General features: G+C 23.2%; 1 protein-coding gene across 4 annotated transcripts in view; it reads right to left on the bottom strand.

The window, feature by feature from the left end:
- LOC127283047 (calmodulin-binding transcription activator 2) overlaps positions 1 to 14,015 on the bottom strand; it is a 60,802-nt gene extending 46,787 nt beyond the window's left edge. For 3 of the 4 annotated variants that reach the window (XM_051307706.1, XM_051307704.1, XM_051307707.1), the window contains exons 1-2: positions 13,598 to 14,015; positions 11,989 to 12,235 (exon numbers count right to left, since the gene is read on the bottom strand). In XM_051307706.1, coding sequence (XP_051163663.1) covers positions 11,989 to 12,235; positions 13,598 to 13,843 — 493 coding nt within the window. In that variant the 5' untranslated portion in view covers positions 13,844 to 14,015. The remainder of the gene's footprint in view (positions 1 to 11,988; positions 12,236 to 13,597) is intronic. The other variant, XM_051307705.1, reaches the window with a different exon arrangement.
- Between the last annotated feature and the right edge of the window lie 1,683 nt (positions 14,016 to 15,698).

Below are 15,698 nucleotides of genomic sequence, written 5' to 3'. Positions count from 1 at the left end.
ATTTATTAAATTAAATTATTTGCTTTCAAAAATTATTCGATTCAAGTAAATATTTATTTGATAATAGTAACCGAATATTTGAGTCAAATAAATTTTTTTCTATGTAATTATAGTAAATTAATTAAACTAATTTTTACTACAAATGAAAAATTTACAAGAATTTAAATCATTCGCCTGACGAAAACTTTCTTTTTCTACAAATCTTTCACTAATTATTATAACGTCTATCTGACTCATGTATTTTACTACTAATTACAGTTAAAAATATAATTAAATTAATTTTTATTACTAATAAATTAATATTGATAAATTTACCTGAATTTAACCAATATCGTCTGACTTAAACTTTCTTTTACTACTAAAAATTATCTTTCATAATTTAAATGTGTTGTCTGATCTAATCTGAATTTTACTACTAATTATAGTTTTTGAAAAAAAAATTTCTCTCACTTTCTTTTTCTACTGATTTATCAAAATTATAAATTTTCTTTATAATCAACTTTTACTATTCGTTATTAAATGAAAACATTTCATACAGATTATTTTTTTTTCGCAAATTTAACAAAAAAACATTCAACCTCTATAATTTATTAACCACCTTATTTTTCTTTTTTTTAAAGTACATTTTTTTGTATAAGAAAACCGTCCGTTATACAGTAATTCTGTTTTTTAACTATCTATTTTTTATCAATGATTTTATTATTACAAATTTTATCTAAATTAGTTATTTCGAAAATAAATTCTCTGAAATACAATTAACACAAGGTCGCACGGCTCGAGTTCAGGGCCTTTTAGATAAAACTGGGCTTCGCTCCAAAATGAAGTTTTTGACAAATTGTTTAGCTTTTGTTTTCTTTTTTATCTCTTTTTTTACAAATGCTCGACATTTTTTTTTCAAAAGAACATAATAATGCTTTTATAATAGGTGAAAATTTGTGTTTTAAATTTAAATTGATTAATATTTCTTCTCAAAAACGTGCCAATTACATTTTTGACTATATATATATATATACATAAATACAATAGCTTTGCCTATAGTGTTTAAAGTTTGAAACTTGAAAATACAACTTTACACAAATATGACTGATGCATGTTTCTCCTATTGCTCGCGCGAGTCACGATCCCCGGGGGCTTTTCATAAATACCGACTTATATTTTAACACGAATAGAATTGTAAAGTTTAGATAGAAATTTTGTTTTGAAAAGTTTTTGTTATTACTCAAGCCAATTCAAAATGCGTCTATTAGAGTGCAAGAGTTGTGAAATTTACAGTCGGGAAATTCGACCAAACGAGTCATTGTGGTTTTAAACAAATAACAAAGCAGTGTGCTCGTAATTGATAACGCGGTCGACATAAATTTTACTCAAAAAGTCTATATATATAGAATTTTAGAATAAAGTTTTCTATTCACTTGAACGCATCAGTTAATTTTTTTTTTTTTTTTTTTTAAATCATAAATTTACAGAAAATTTTTTTTTATGTTTTCGATTATAATCGAGAAAAATTAAATTATTGATATGCGAAAAAAAAGACATTTTTCAAAACCACCACATATCGAAAATTTTATCTTTACAATTTTATATCCCCCGATATTTCATGGCAATGTAATAATTTATTACAAAAATTTTTTTTCTCTCTGAGTATTCTCATTAGTGGTAATTTTTATTTTTTGGATGATTATGCGTTAATTTACTCTATCAATGGAAATTCGTTTGATTAATAAATGTTTAATAACAATTATATTTATTAAAAATTTTGTTTTATGAACATTTTATTTATTAACAATTTTTATTTATGGAAATTTTATTTTATGGAAATTTTATTCAATAATAATTTTGTTTAATAAAAATTATATATTATGACAATTTTATTTATTAAAAATTTTGTTTTATGGAAATTTTAATTAATAAAAAAAGTTTTATTAAAACCTTAACTTTAGTTAACGTTAATTAACTATTTAATTGTTATATAATAAACATTTTGTTATATGAAAATTTTATTTAATAAAAAAATTTTTATTAAAGTCTTTACTTAGTAAATGTTAATTAATTATTTAATTCGTGGTTTAATAAAAATTTTGTTTAATAAAAATTTAGTTTTATGAAAATTTTATGAAAGTTTTGATTTAGTTAATATAGGTATTAATTAACAATTTAATTGTTGATTCATAAAAATTTTATTTAATAATAATTTTGTTTAATAAAAATTTAGTTTTATGAATATTTTATTTATGTTAAAAATTTTATTTTATGGAAATTTTATTCAATAATAAATTGTTTAATAAAAATTATATTTTATGACAATTTTATTTATTAAAAATTTTATTTTATGGAAATTTTAATTAATAAAAAAAGTTTTATTAAAGCCTTAACTTTAGTTAACGTTAATTAACTATTTAATTGTTATTTAATAAAAATTTTGTTATATGAAAATTTTATTTAATAAAAAAATTTTTATTAAAGTCTTGACATAGTTAATTTTAATTAATTATTTAATTCGTGGTTTAATAAAAATTTAGTTTTATGAAAATTTTATTAAAGTTTTGATTTAGTTAATATAGGTATTAATTAACAATTTAATATTGTTGTTTGATAAAAATTTTGTTTAATAATAATTAAATGTGTTAAATTAAATTCAATTAAATTTGTTAATTAATTTAATTTTGTTATATGAAAATTTTATTTAATAAAAAAATTTTTATTAAAGTCTTAGCTAATGTTAATTAATTATTTAATTCGTGGTTTAATAAAAATTTTGTTTAAAAAAAATTTAGTTTTATGAAAATTTTATTAAAGTCTTGACTTAGTAAATATTAATTAACTATTTAATTGTTATTCAATAAAAGTTTTGTTTAATAATAATTTTATTTAATAAAAATTTCTTTAATAAATATATTGTTTAATAATTTTTTTTTTAAAGTCCATTTAAAAAAATGAAAGACATCATTTTTTTTTTTTTAAAGAAAAACTTTTCTTACGGATTCGGGAAAAATTTTTGGCACTGACCAAAGGAGCCGATTTAAAGATACTGTCAGGGGAGAAAGATGAGAAGAAGAATGAAAAGATGAGAAAGAGAGAAAAAGAGAGAGGCAAATGAAGGAGGAGGATTCGAGACAGTAAAAGAAAGGGACGACTAGACTTTGCCAAGGTTCTATTTAAAACCCCCACCCCCCCCCCAAAAAAAAGGGGTCAAAGGGGAGATTGTATAGTTTGGTTTGTCTGTAATTTACGAGTTTATATATATCATTGAAAAAAAAGTTAGACACCTTGAAGATGCTTTCGCACTTTGACACATGACCCACTTTTATCAAGTTTTGTTAAATTGATCGACAATTTTTTTTTTTATTTTTTTTTTTTGAAATGATATCTTTTTACACATTTTTTTTTGATATATTACATATTACAAAATCGATTTTTCAAATGCTGATAAATATTAACAGACAAAACGTCCCTTGGGTATATAATGATTGTTTTTTTTTGATTTTGCGAATCTGTTTCATTATCAGCTTCTTTTGACAGGAATAATTTCCAGTAATTTCATTTTTTGCATAATGCTTTAATATTAGAGGATATTTGAAAATAGTTTAAGAGAGGTTTGGTTATAGTGAATCGAGATAAAAATGAGAGAAAAAAAAGAGAGAGAGAGAGAAAAGAAATGAGATATAATTGGAGAAGGAACTTTAATTAAAGTCTCGTAATTGAATTTTAATATTTTCTGCCTTCAAATATCGTCTCAAAAGAGTTAACTACAAAGGAAATATGACTTTCTTCATTTTATATAAGCTAATTATTTTTTAATGCTATAAACTAAAAAAAGTTTTCGAAAAAAAAGGAATTGAAATTTTATTTCTAAAATTAATTTCTCTTTTAAAAAAAAGAAAATTGAAATTCTGTTTTTCGTTTTTTTAAATCAAAGGCGAAATTTTATTTCTTTAAATTAATATAATTTTTCCTTTGATAAAAAATTGGTATAGAATTAAATTCCTACTATCAATTTTGAAAATATAAAAGCAATAATTGGAAAAATTCAAAATTTTGAAAAATTTTATAAATTTTTTTTGGTAATTCTAATCATGTTTAAAATTCAAGAACGCCTCCGAAGAAGACTCGTCGGAAGATTAACTGCTTTAATGCAAAATATTCCAATTCCATTTTGAAGTATCTAAAGCATTTCCATAAAAGGAAAGTCCTCCTCAATCCTTTAACCCCCCTGGAGTTCTCTCCTTCTATATCGTCGCTTTTTACCAATCACCTGAGGTCTTACATCGCATACACTGAAAGATAAAAAAAAAGAAAAGAAAAGAAAAGAAAAAAAAGAGAGAGAGAGAGAGAAAAACGATTCCGAACGAGCAGGTCTTTAGTCGTTACTTCGACGTCTTTTCAAGTTTTATACGAGAGAGTGAGCAGGATATAGTCTATATCTAAGACAATCGATAAGATTGCCATCCGGAAGTCGCGCGCTGGGTTTGGCCTGGTCTTAGGCCGAATCCCCTTGAAGAATTCATGAGTGTGCAAAACACACATACGTCTTAAAATCCTCAAAATAGTTGAAATTCATTTTCTCTCTCTCTTTCTCCTTTTCTCTTTTCTTCTATCTCTCTCTCTCACTGTCCTTACAAATCGATGGAAATCAACCAAGAAAATCTCTAAAACATTCGTTTTGAAAACACAAGCGAAAACTATTTACAAAATTAAAAACTATTTATTTAAAATGGAATTTTTCATTTCTAAATTTCAATTATAAAAATAACTCAATAAAAAAGTCAATCATTTCTAATTTTTTAGAATAGAAAATAACAAATTATTACACTGAAAAAAAAATTTATTTTATTTTAATATTCGGTTGCTTGATTATTATTATCAAATAAATATTTACTTGAAAACTAGTGGGAAAGAAAAAATTGTAAAACTTTGTAAAAAGTACACAATGGAGAAATAAAATCAAAATCTAATCTAAAAAAAAAAAAAAAAATTTACTTGAACCATATAATTTTTATTTGAACCAATTAAATAGTATTTTCTTTCAAATACAGAAATTATTGGTCCAAATACAATTTATTTAACTGAAATAAAAATTATTTAGTTCAAGTAAATATTTATTTTATAATATTCAAGTAATCATTTATTTGAATCAAATAAATTTTTTTTCTCAGTGTAGATAAATTAAATGAATTAGTTAAATATTATAGGTGATGTTTAACAATTAGTTGAACTAATTATAGAAAATTATGCGAAAACAAAGTTGAAAATTGTTGGAAAAATTTTATTTTTTTCCCCTAATTTTCAGGCAAAATTAAAATTTTTTTTTTCCTAAAAATATTTAAAGATGATTTCAATTATAAAAAAATTAAGAAAAAAAGCAAAAATTTGAATTCAAAATTTTCGAAAATTATAATTATTTATAAAATTCCCTGCCTGGCATTAAAAAAAATAAATAGGACTTTTTTTTCGTATTTTATCATTAGTTTACTTTAGAGGTGTTTAGTTTTAACATGCGAAAGCATCCCCCAAATGGCAGAACAAGTCATTATTATTAGGAACGGAAAACATTTGTGTTGTTTGTAACTGTCTTTCTTTCCCATGAGACTCTTCTATTTCTCGGCAAAACCCTCGTACAATCGTTATACCGGCCACAAATTACAAAGTGAAATCGTTTAAGGATATTAAACTTCAATGTTGCAATAGTGTGTTAATCAACTAACGGCTATAATAAAAAAAAAAAATATTTCAAATCACGCGCATATTTGCAAAATTCCATCAAATATATAATTTTTTATTATTAAAAATTCTTTTTTTTTAACATTTATTTTATTTTTATAAAAAAAAGGATTAAAAAGAGACAATTTTTAGTAAATTTAATTTAATTCTATTGTCAGTAAAAAGAAGAAATATTTTTAGATTCCAAAAAAAATTGATATTCCGAATTATTTGATTAAGTAAAAAATCAAGAAATAAGAAAATTAATATTTAAAGTATTAGAAGAAATATGCAATAAAACAGAATATTTTTAAAAAATTTATTTTTAATTTATAAAATTTTAGTCAGAGGAAATAAATAAAATTTTCCCTTTTTGTAAATCAGTAGAAAAAATTTGTTATAGTCAGACAAAAATGATTTTAAATTCCTAAAATTGTATAATTAGTACACGTTAGTTTTAGTCAGAAAAAATGAAATTTTTTTGTAAAATTATAAATAAAGTATAGGAAAATTAGTTCAGTCAATTTGAAAAATATTTTTAAATTATAATTCTCAGTGGAAAAAGGCAGATTCAGTGAGACAAAATTAAAATTTTTAATGCCAGTAATAAAATTGTATTTTAGAAGAAAAAAAAACACATTTTTCCAATAAAAATAAAAATAACATAAAAATAATAAAAACCCATATATCAGTAGAAAAAGCGAGTTTTAGTCAGACAGAGCTTACGATTTTTTTATATCAGTAGAAAAAGTCAGGAAAAAATGTTAAAAATTAAAAATAAAAATAAAAATAAAATCTTCACCTAAAACAGCGATAAGTTTCTATGAAATAGCGAAAAGTTTCGCTGTTGTAATGAAACATATCGCTGTTCTAGATAAAGATTTATTTACTATTAGTAAAAATAGTATAAAATATTTAATTTTTTTTTTGAATATTTTCCAAAAATTTATAAATTCTATTCCCAATGGAGAAATACTATTTTTCAACTGTCGCTGAAAAAAGCTTACAAGAAACCCAATCGTTGAGGATTGGGAATGTCAATATTCGACATTCGCTGCTTAAACCTTAGCTTGATTCAAAGTGCAAATCAAGAGCTTTTTCAAGGTGCGCACAGCAATGGAGCGAGTGATCTCGAAAAAAATAGAGAAATAGAAAACCCCTGAAGGCTTTTGGAAAGAGGGGTCGATAACCAGCCAGTTATATACTATTTGGGGGGGTGGGGGAGGAAAACTTGAACTGACGACGATGAGATATCTATAATAGAAAGTCTATTTTAACGAATCTATAAAAAAAACCGGATATTATTTTATTTTTTCTAATTTTTTTTTTCTACTTTCGAAAATCAAAACTAACTAAAACAAAGATTAAAAGAAACTTTTTACGTTTTTTTTTTATTTCCCCTTTTTAAAAAGACAATCTTTCAAGGAACAAGAATCTAGAAAACTTTTCCAACTTTCTTCATTGTATATGTATTCTTTGTAAAAATTTGTCTGGATTCTTAATTAACTCGTATAATTACGTTAATTTTCACATAATTATTTTTGAAATTAAATTGCAAAAAAAAAATTTTTTGAATAATTTTGCCAGAAAATATTCTGTTTTTAAAATCTCAAAGTATTTTTGCAAAAAAAAAATTTAATTTGAAAACTAGAGCAAATATATCGTGAAAGTTAATTTTCAAAGAAAAAAAGAGAGAGAGTTATTTTTTAAATAAAATTTTCATCTAGTTACGTTCCTGTTCTTTTGGGTTTGTATATTGACTTGTATTATCCTCACTTTTCGGAGGACCTAAGGAACAGGGTCGCCGCTCTGGCGGATGTGGTCGGAACTTAAAATAATCCCCGTCGATCGAGAATTCTTCAGGACCCTGCAAGTTCAGATGCCGGTTTGATGATAATAACAACTATTGCCGCGAAAACAAAAAAAACTAATTACAAAATGTAATAAATTTTAATCAAAAAAACACCACTCTCTTTCTCCTATATTTACTAATTTAAAAAAAACTGGTTGAAAAAAATAGAGAAACAAATTTCCATCAAATTATTTTTTGACAAGGAAATAAAAATTCCCCGTTAAAAAAAAAAAATAAAAAGAAAAATTAACCGAATTTAGAAATTATTTTTTCAATTTATTTTAAAACAAAATTAAAGAAAAGCTTAAATTAGTATAGCGAGTGCTAATCATGATTTAAGTATAGAAAAAAAAAATTAGCTTGGAAATTTTTTTTTTTTTCTTTGATTTAACAAAATTTTAAAATAGAAAACTTTTTAATTCGTATCTGTCACGGTATTCACAACCATTGCGTGGTCGAAAATAATTTTAGCTTCAAACATTATTACTCATGAAATTCGATACTAAAACTACTTATATATATATATATATATACGCTGTGTATCAGAATTCAAAGGATCTGAAAACTTTATATGAAAAAGGAAAAACATTTCTTTATATTTATAGTGTAAATGAGAATTAAAATTTCAAAACTAGAGCAAAATTTTTCCCCCAAATTAAACGAACTATAATGAACGAAATGAAAATTTTTGCAAATAAAAGTTTACAGGAGAAAAAAAAATCGATAAAATATTTTTTTTCATACACCTCAATTATAATAGAAGAAAAACAATCAATTCTTTTTCTAAAATAACTACGAAGCTGAAGTATGCAACGTTTTTGATAAACAATTTTTAAAGAAATAATTTTTTAAAATGAAAAATTCTATAATTTTTTTCTCAAAAAATATTTCTTTAATATTTTTATTAATTATTATTATTTATTACCTAATAAAAAATAAAAATAAATAAAAATAAAAAATAAAAAAAAATTAATAAAAAAAATATTATATATTAATCAATAAATTATAAAAAAATATTTTATAGGCAAAATATTTTAGAATTTTTCATTTTAAAAAATTATTTCTTTAAAAATCGTTTATCATAAACGTTGTGTACTTGAGCTTCGTAAATAACTTCCTGTTCCTTAATTTAGAGTAATGAATGCAAAAGTGGTAGTTTTTTTTTTTATCGTCGAATAAATCTGATTTCATTTGGAATTTATAAATGTAATAGACTAATGAAAATTAAAATAGATCAAATAAAACTAATATTATACAAATTTCCTTCGTACCAAAAAGTTTTTTGAGAAGATTCTTGTTACTATTGGAAAAGCTAGTTCGGTGACACTTCGTTAGAGTTGGAACTTTCCTATATATATATATATATATATATATATATATTCACACCTTTAAATCTCTCAAGTTGAGGTCCAGATCGAGTAAATCTTCTCCTAGGCCAAGGACGAGGGATTAAATTACGTACTTTACAGCAAAAGCTTGCTGAATATAAATCCCAAGGAAATTCTAAGCCTTGTGATGATAAAACTTATATCCGAAAGAAGAAAATCAATATCTCAAAACGTGTTGCAAAACCCATTTTAATTTTTAATTCTTAATGTTAAAAAACGAAAAAATTTGTTTATAAATATATAAAAATTCCATTAAATTGAAAATTCTATTTAATTATTAATTAACTAGCAAAATTAAATGCGCGCCAAATTGAGTATTTAATTGTTTGTTATAAAGAAATTAAAGATTAATATTATTAATAATAATTTAATTTATTAGAATATTATTACATATTAAATGATAATAATGAAAATTATATGTTTACAGGCCTCGGATTATACGACTTTTTCCGACTTTTTTCAAAAATACGACTTTTATCGACTAATTATAATAAAATGCGACATTTTTTTTTACATTTGAAAAGAAAATGTAAATAAAATATATTTTTTTAGTATAAAATTTATATCTTCTTCAGATCTTCTTCAATTCAATTATTTAACAAATTTTGAACTAAAATGATTCTTCACTAAATTAATTATTTTTAATAATTTTAATGAAATACATCACAAATTCAATTATATCAAAATTATTTTTCAATTAAAATTTTTATGAAATTTAACAATTGTTTATAATTTAAAAAAAAATATCACAATAAAATTGAATTATTTTTTAAAAATTTCAATTCAAAATAAACTAAAATTCAATTATTACCCGAAATTTTAATTCAAAATCAATTAAAATTCAATAATTATTCAAAATTTTCAATTTAAAATTTAATTATTTACCAAGTTTTCAATTTAAAATGAAATAAAATTCAATTATTTTCTAAAATTTCTATTCAAAATTAATTATCCAAATTTTTAATTAAAAATGAACTTAAATTAAATTATTATCCAATATTTCAATTAAAATTCAATTATTTCCAAAAATTTTCAATTCAAAATGAACTGAAATTCAATTATTTTCCAAATTTAAAATCAAATAAAATTTCATTATTCTCAAAAATTTAAATTCAAAATTAATTGAGTTTTCAATAATTTGAATTTAAAAGCATCTAAAATTTAATTATTTCTAAAATTTTCCATCGAAATTTTTTTTTTTTTGATATTTAATAATTTCAATTATAACTCTAAGGAAATTCAATTATTTTTAACTATTTTAATAATATTCTTTGAAAATTCAACTATCTGAAACCATTTTTCAATTAAAAATGATTTTCAAATTTATTGTATTTTGTCCGCATTTTCTAATAAATTTTTAGTGAAATCATCTAAAATTTTAATTAAAAATCACTTAAAGTTTCAATTAATTTCAAAAATCTCAATTTTAAATCTTTGAAAATTCAATTAAATTTAAAAAATGTTTTCCAAAAATTGTTTGATAAATTATTTTTAGTTCTGTAAAATTTAATAATTGTTTGAAAATTAACAATATCTTTTGAAATTTAATTATTTCAAATAATTTCAACTTTAACCCTTCGAAAAGGATTATTATTAAAAAAAAAATTTTTCATTTAAAAATCTGTAAAATATTTTTGTTAAAATAAAAAACAAATCCACTTTTTTGGAATATAAATCGAATAAAACGACTTTTTTGTGTCTTTAAGTTGATTCGAGGCCTGTGTTTTTATAATTAATATTTAATAGGTATTCGTTGGCCCCTGGTACCTTAAAAATTAATTTTTAAAAATAAATTTTTTTCAAATTACTATCTTGTACGAAATTTCCTGGCGCATCTTTTTTCTCATCATAAATTTTTTGTATTTGTATATACAATTTTTGAATCAATATACAACTTTAAAAAAAATTTCGTTGGTAAACGTTGTGTACTTCAGCTTCGTGAATTGAATTTTCGAATTTGGAATTTTAAAGAAACTTATTCCGAAATTTGGAAACACAATTATACAACTTTGGCAAAAATGAGAAAAAGAATTGTCAAAATTTGACACGTCATAAGATTACTATTCAAAAAAAACACATGAAATCAGAAAAGGCCAACTTCAAGTTAGGACAGAAGGACAGACCAAGCATTTTATTATTATATAATAATTAAGTAGATTAATTAATAATTAATAATTAGATTCTATTAACTTTTTACTTTATAAAATTTGATTAATAGAATCGATTAATTAATAATTAAATAAAAATTTTTTTTTTTCATTAAAAGACAAAAAATATTTTTATAAATATAAATTGAAAGAGACTAAATTTCATTCTACTTAATAAGCTGATGCTTATTTATCATGGATGTACCCAAGCTGGTACATAATGTTTCAGTAAACTGATAGCTGTGCGCACGAATGCAATAAACTACAATTCAAACTAGTATAAAGCTTGAAACAGAGAAATTTAGTAACTCCATTGGCTTAACTAACAAAAGCCAACAAATAATGTTATACCTCTGTGCTCTTAAACCATGGGAGAAATAGAAGAAGGGGGGGGGGGGGTTTGGAAACTTGGGACTCGACTTGCGTGCCAACTTATCTCGTTAGCTACACACACACACCCACGAGTAATTATTAAAACATAATCAATAAAAACGTGGGTTCCTTTAGCTAGAAGCATGAAACACACTTAATTTCAATCTTTCCCCATTTGGTTTAACAAATTCCACACATAAACTTCCCTTCAACTTGGGACCTATTATTACTAAAATTCAAATAAATAACCGAAAGTATTTCAAAACATAAACTTAGGATAATAAATAATTAAATATCGTAATAAATTATAATTCTCATAATATTCAAATATAAAAAATAATTATTATAATAACTCAAATAATAAAATATTTTTTATTATTAAAAATAATTTTTTACTAATGAAAATTATTTATTATTATTATTATTATTATTATTATTAATATTATTATATTATTTATTTATTAGAATGGAAAAAATTTTGAACCGGTTTTTTATGAGAATTTTCAAAAAAAAGAGACATTGTATGACTTACCGGATGTGACGTCAATAGTCTCGGATTTCTTCTCACTGTTGTCGTGCGAAAATTCTTTAATTGTTTTTTGTCGTTCACCACGTAATGTAGAAATATCTTGACACAAAGGATCAATTAAAATTGGATCATTGCAATCTTCGGCTTTTATTAAGATCGATGATCCTGCTTGATTTCCCTTTCCATTAATGGGCCCGTTACCATTAACGCTGACATTCACGTTCACATTGCCATTTCCATTATCCGCCTGTTTGAAAAAAAAACAACAACCACTTATGTTATCATTAATTCTAGAGAGAAAAAAAAATATATCTTGACCTCAATTTACATTTAATTGCACGCAATGGGGGAAAAAAAAACATTGTTCACATTTTTAGCTTATTATAAATGAGTTGAAGAAAAATAAAAAATTTTAAACATAGTTCAATTTCGAAACAGATTTTTTTTTTAAAAATTGAAATTCAAATGTTTTCAAAAAAAAAAAAAAAATTTACTTTTTTCTAATAATAAAATCGAAGATCTATTAAATTATCTAAGATGTCAAGAGACCGGATTCATCTAGATATATATAAATGAAGTAGAATCGATTAAAAATAATGATAGAGAACACTAAAAAGATATATAAATTTGTTTCTTTTTTTGTCGTGTCTTCTGTCAGTTTCAATAAACGAAAACCTTTATCGTTTTATCCCTTTAGACACGGTTTATTGAATATCGGGTGCAATTTGAAGCAAAAGAAGACCCACAATAACATTTTTCACAGATTGATTTCTATTATCCTGAAGGCTAAATTCTTCGACCTCGAAAAATCCTATCTATATAACGCGATATTTATTTCCGGATTTCAAACGGAATATAAAAATTGTTTACGTGTCGATGAATAACTTTTGGTTTTATTTTTGCCGCGCGCAAACATTCTCTGAGAAGATGTCGATATTTTCCATTTAAACTCATAGAATTCTCTCTCTCTCCTAAAACTCAATGTTTTTTTTTTTTTTTTTTTTTCCTCTTTCTTTTTCACGGATAATATTCCTCGAAACTATTTGCTCGTAACTAACTTTACGATAAATGAAGGGGGGAAAAAAAAATTGCATTATAAAATTTTGTAATTTTACTCGATTAATTTACTATTTTCATTTTTTTTAATTAATAGTTTCAAAATAAATTTAAATAATCTAAAAATTTATCACAAAATTAGGAGAGATAATTTAAAAATAAAATTAGATAAAAATTAAATTTTTTGAAAAATAAATTCTCGGAGAATATTTATTAAAATCAACTCAATAAAAACCGATGTTTAAATTTTAATTATTGCATGAATAAAACATACGCTTCTAAAACTGCCAGCACTGATAACCAAAAGACTCGGTTTTTAACAACAACAAACAAAAAAATAGACAAACAATTTTTTATCTTGAATTTTCATTGCGACTTTTTTTTCTTGTTATCTATGAACTAAGTATTTTAAGAAAAAATACAATAACAAAATGACAAAAAAAATAATTGAATAAAATTTATTTTAATGTAAATTAATCGATTAACGAATAATTAATAAAGAATTTTTTTTTTGAAATTTAATATTAATAGAAATAAATCGAAAAAAAAAACTCACCGGAGACGTTAAACAAGTGGAAGATGAAGATCTAACGACGACGATTCGATTTTGATTGTGATCATTAGAGACGAGATTGTTAACAGAATTGTTGGTAATTGATTGGGTGTCATTAGTCTTTTGCGAATTAGTTGATCCAACAATCGAATTCGTTGATGTGGTAACGCCGGTCACTCCACCAGCGAGTGAAGTCTGTCTGATTACAAGAACACTGCCAGCCGGCTCCAAAACTACCACCTGCCTCATCCCAGCTTCCGGTACCAAGTCGAATTAATCGTGAGCTTGGAGAAAACTATATATATTGTCAGTCAGGTCGTTCGTCACTCTCTTGTGTCCGGAACCGATGACGACTTTATGTATATTCTTGCCTCGGTGGAAATCAACTCCGTGGATCACCTCATTCCACAACTACCTGCGCCACCTGCTGACAACACAAAATAAATTTTGTTTAAAAATTATTTTCAATTATTGTTTATTGCAATTTATAAATTCTTTTTTTAATGAAAATTTAACAAATTGTAATTTAATTAATTTAAATTTTGATTTTTAATTTAATTTAAATAATTAAAAATTTAATAATTAATAATATTTAATAACCTAGTGGATTTAAAATCAAAATTTTTTTTTACATTCATTCAAATAATTGTAAAATATTTATTTGTATCAAATAATTGTATTATAAATTATTGGAATCAAATAATAATTATTTCAGTCGCAATTTAACATTTGTGTCATTTGATTTTTTGTGTATAATAATTTTTTTTCATTGAAAAAATTGAACTTCGGAATATATTTTTTCTATTCTAATCCTCTCGATTATTCATTATTTGTCTCAGAGGTAAATAATTTTTGAAAAACTTTTTGCAAATAAAAATCTGGTTTTAAAAATAAAATTTTTTATTTTTAACCGAAAATAAAATTTTTATTTTTAACCAAAATCAAATTCACTTGAAACAAATATATATATTTATTTATTTGACAGTAAATGATTATTATTTGAATCAAAAAAATTTTTTTCCCCTTTATTTCGCGTTGATTTTAAAGAAACTAAAAGTTTTACAAAACATTTGAAAAATTAATCGTCATATTTATATATTTGACTTTGTGAAACACGAACAACTTTCTCGCAAGACTTTTAGCATAAAATAATAACTTCCAATATGAATATGATTTTCTAGTTGTGTGCTTTATATTTTTCGCTCACGGATAAAATATTCTTTTAATAAAAGACAGAAAAATGTAGTTTTTGCCTTTATGGAAATTTTCAAATAAAAATGAATTGAGCAAAAAAAAAAAAAAATCTTTTTTTAAAGGAAAAAAAATAAACTTCACAACAAAATCCTGTAAATACAAGAGTCACTACATTTTTTTTCACCCCCTTTCCTTTATAGTTACCTCTCTCTCTCTCTTTTTTTTTCTACAATTTTTGCGAGAAAGAAGTTCCTCCTTCAAACGACTTTTAAAGATTTACATACAACGTAGAAATAATACGACGTAAATAGCAAATGAGAGAAAGAGAGAGAGAAAGGGGTAAAATGTACTTTGCCTGGCAAACCCTTTAACGATGTTTACGTAGCTCTGAAACTCGTTTACCGTATATTTAGAAAATGAATTGGTTTGAGAGTTGAAATGCGCGCACACTTCTATTGCAAAAACGAATACTTAAAATTATTGTATATTTTTTTTATTATTCAAGTGAAACTTATTATAATGCAAATCATTTTTTTTTTATTGAATTCAATACTCATTTAACAAAAATTCTATTTAACACAAGTTTTAGCCGAATTTTTAAATAGCAAAATTTCTATTTAACTGAATTTTCATTTATTTGAAAATTCGGCTAAATAAAAATTAAGCCAAATAATTCATCTAAAAATTCGTTTAAAAAAAACTGTAATCAATGAATGGCTAAATAAAAATGTTAAATATCAGCTAAATAAAAATTGTGAATATAAAAAAATTCTAAAAAATTATAAGAAAATTCAAAAAAAATTTCAATTTTCATTTTATAAACTTAAATCGTTCTTTTTATCAAACGAATCGTTTTAATCGTACTTGGAAAAAAAACGGAAAATTGACATCCGGAAACAGATATCAGCGC

Source organism: Leptopilina boulardi, unplaced genomic scaffold (genome assembly GCF_019393585.1).
Source record: "Leptopilina boulardi isolate dan_hultmark-lab unplaced genomic scaffold, ZJU_Lbou_2.1 LbouV2_305, whole genome shotgun sequence".
In the NCBI taxonomy this organism is placed as follows: domain Eukaryota; kingdom Metazoa; phylum Arthropoda; class Insecta; order Hymenoptera; family Figitidae; genus Leptopilina; species Leptopilina boulardi.
Note: the sequence above shows the minus strand (reverse complement) of the source record. Positions and strands in the feature narration are given on the sequence as shown.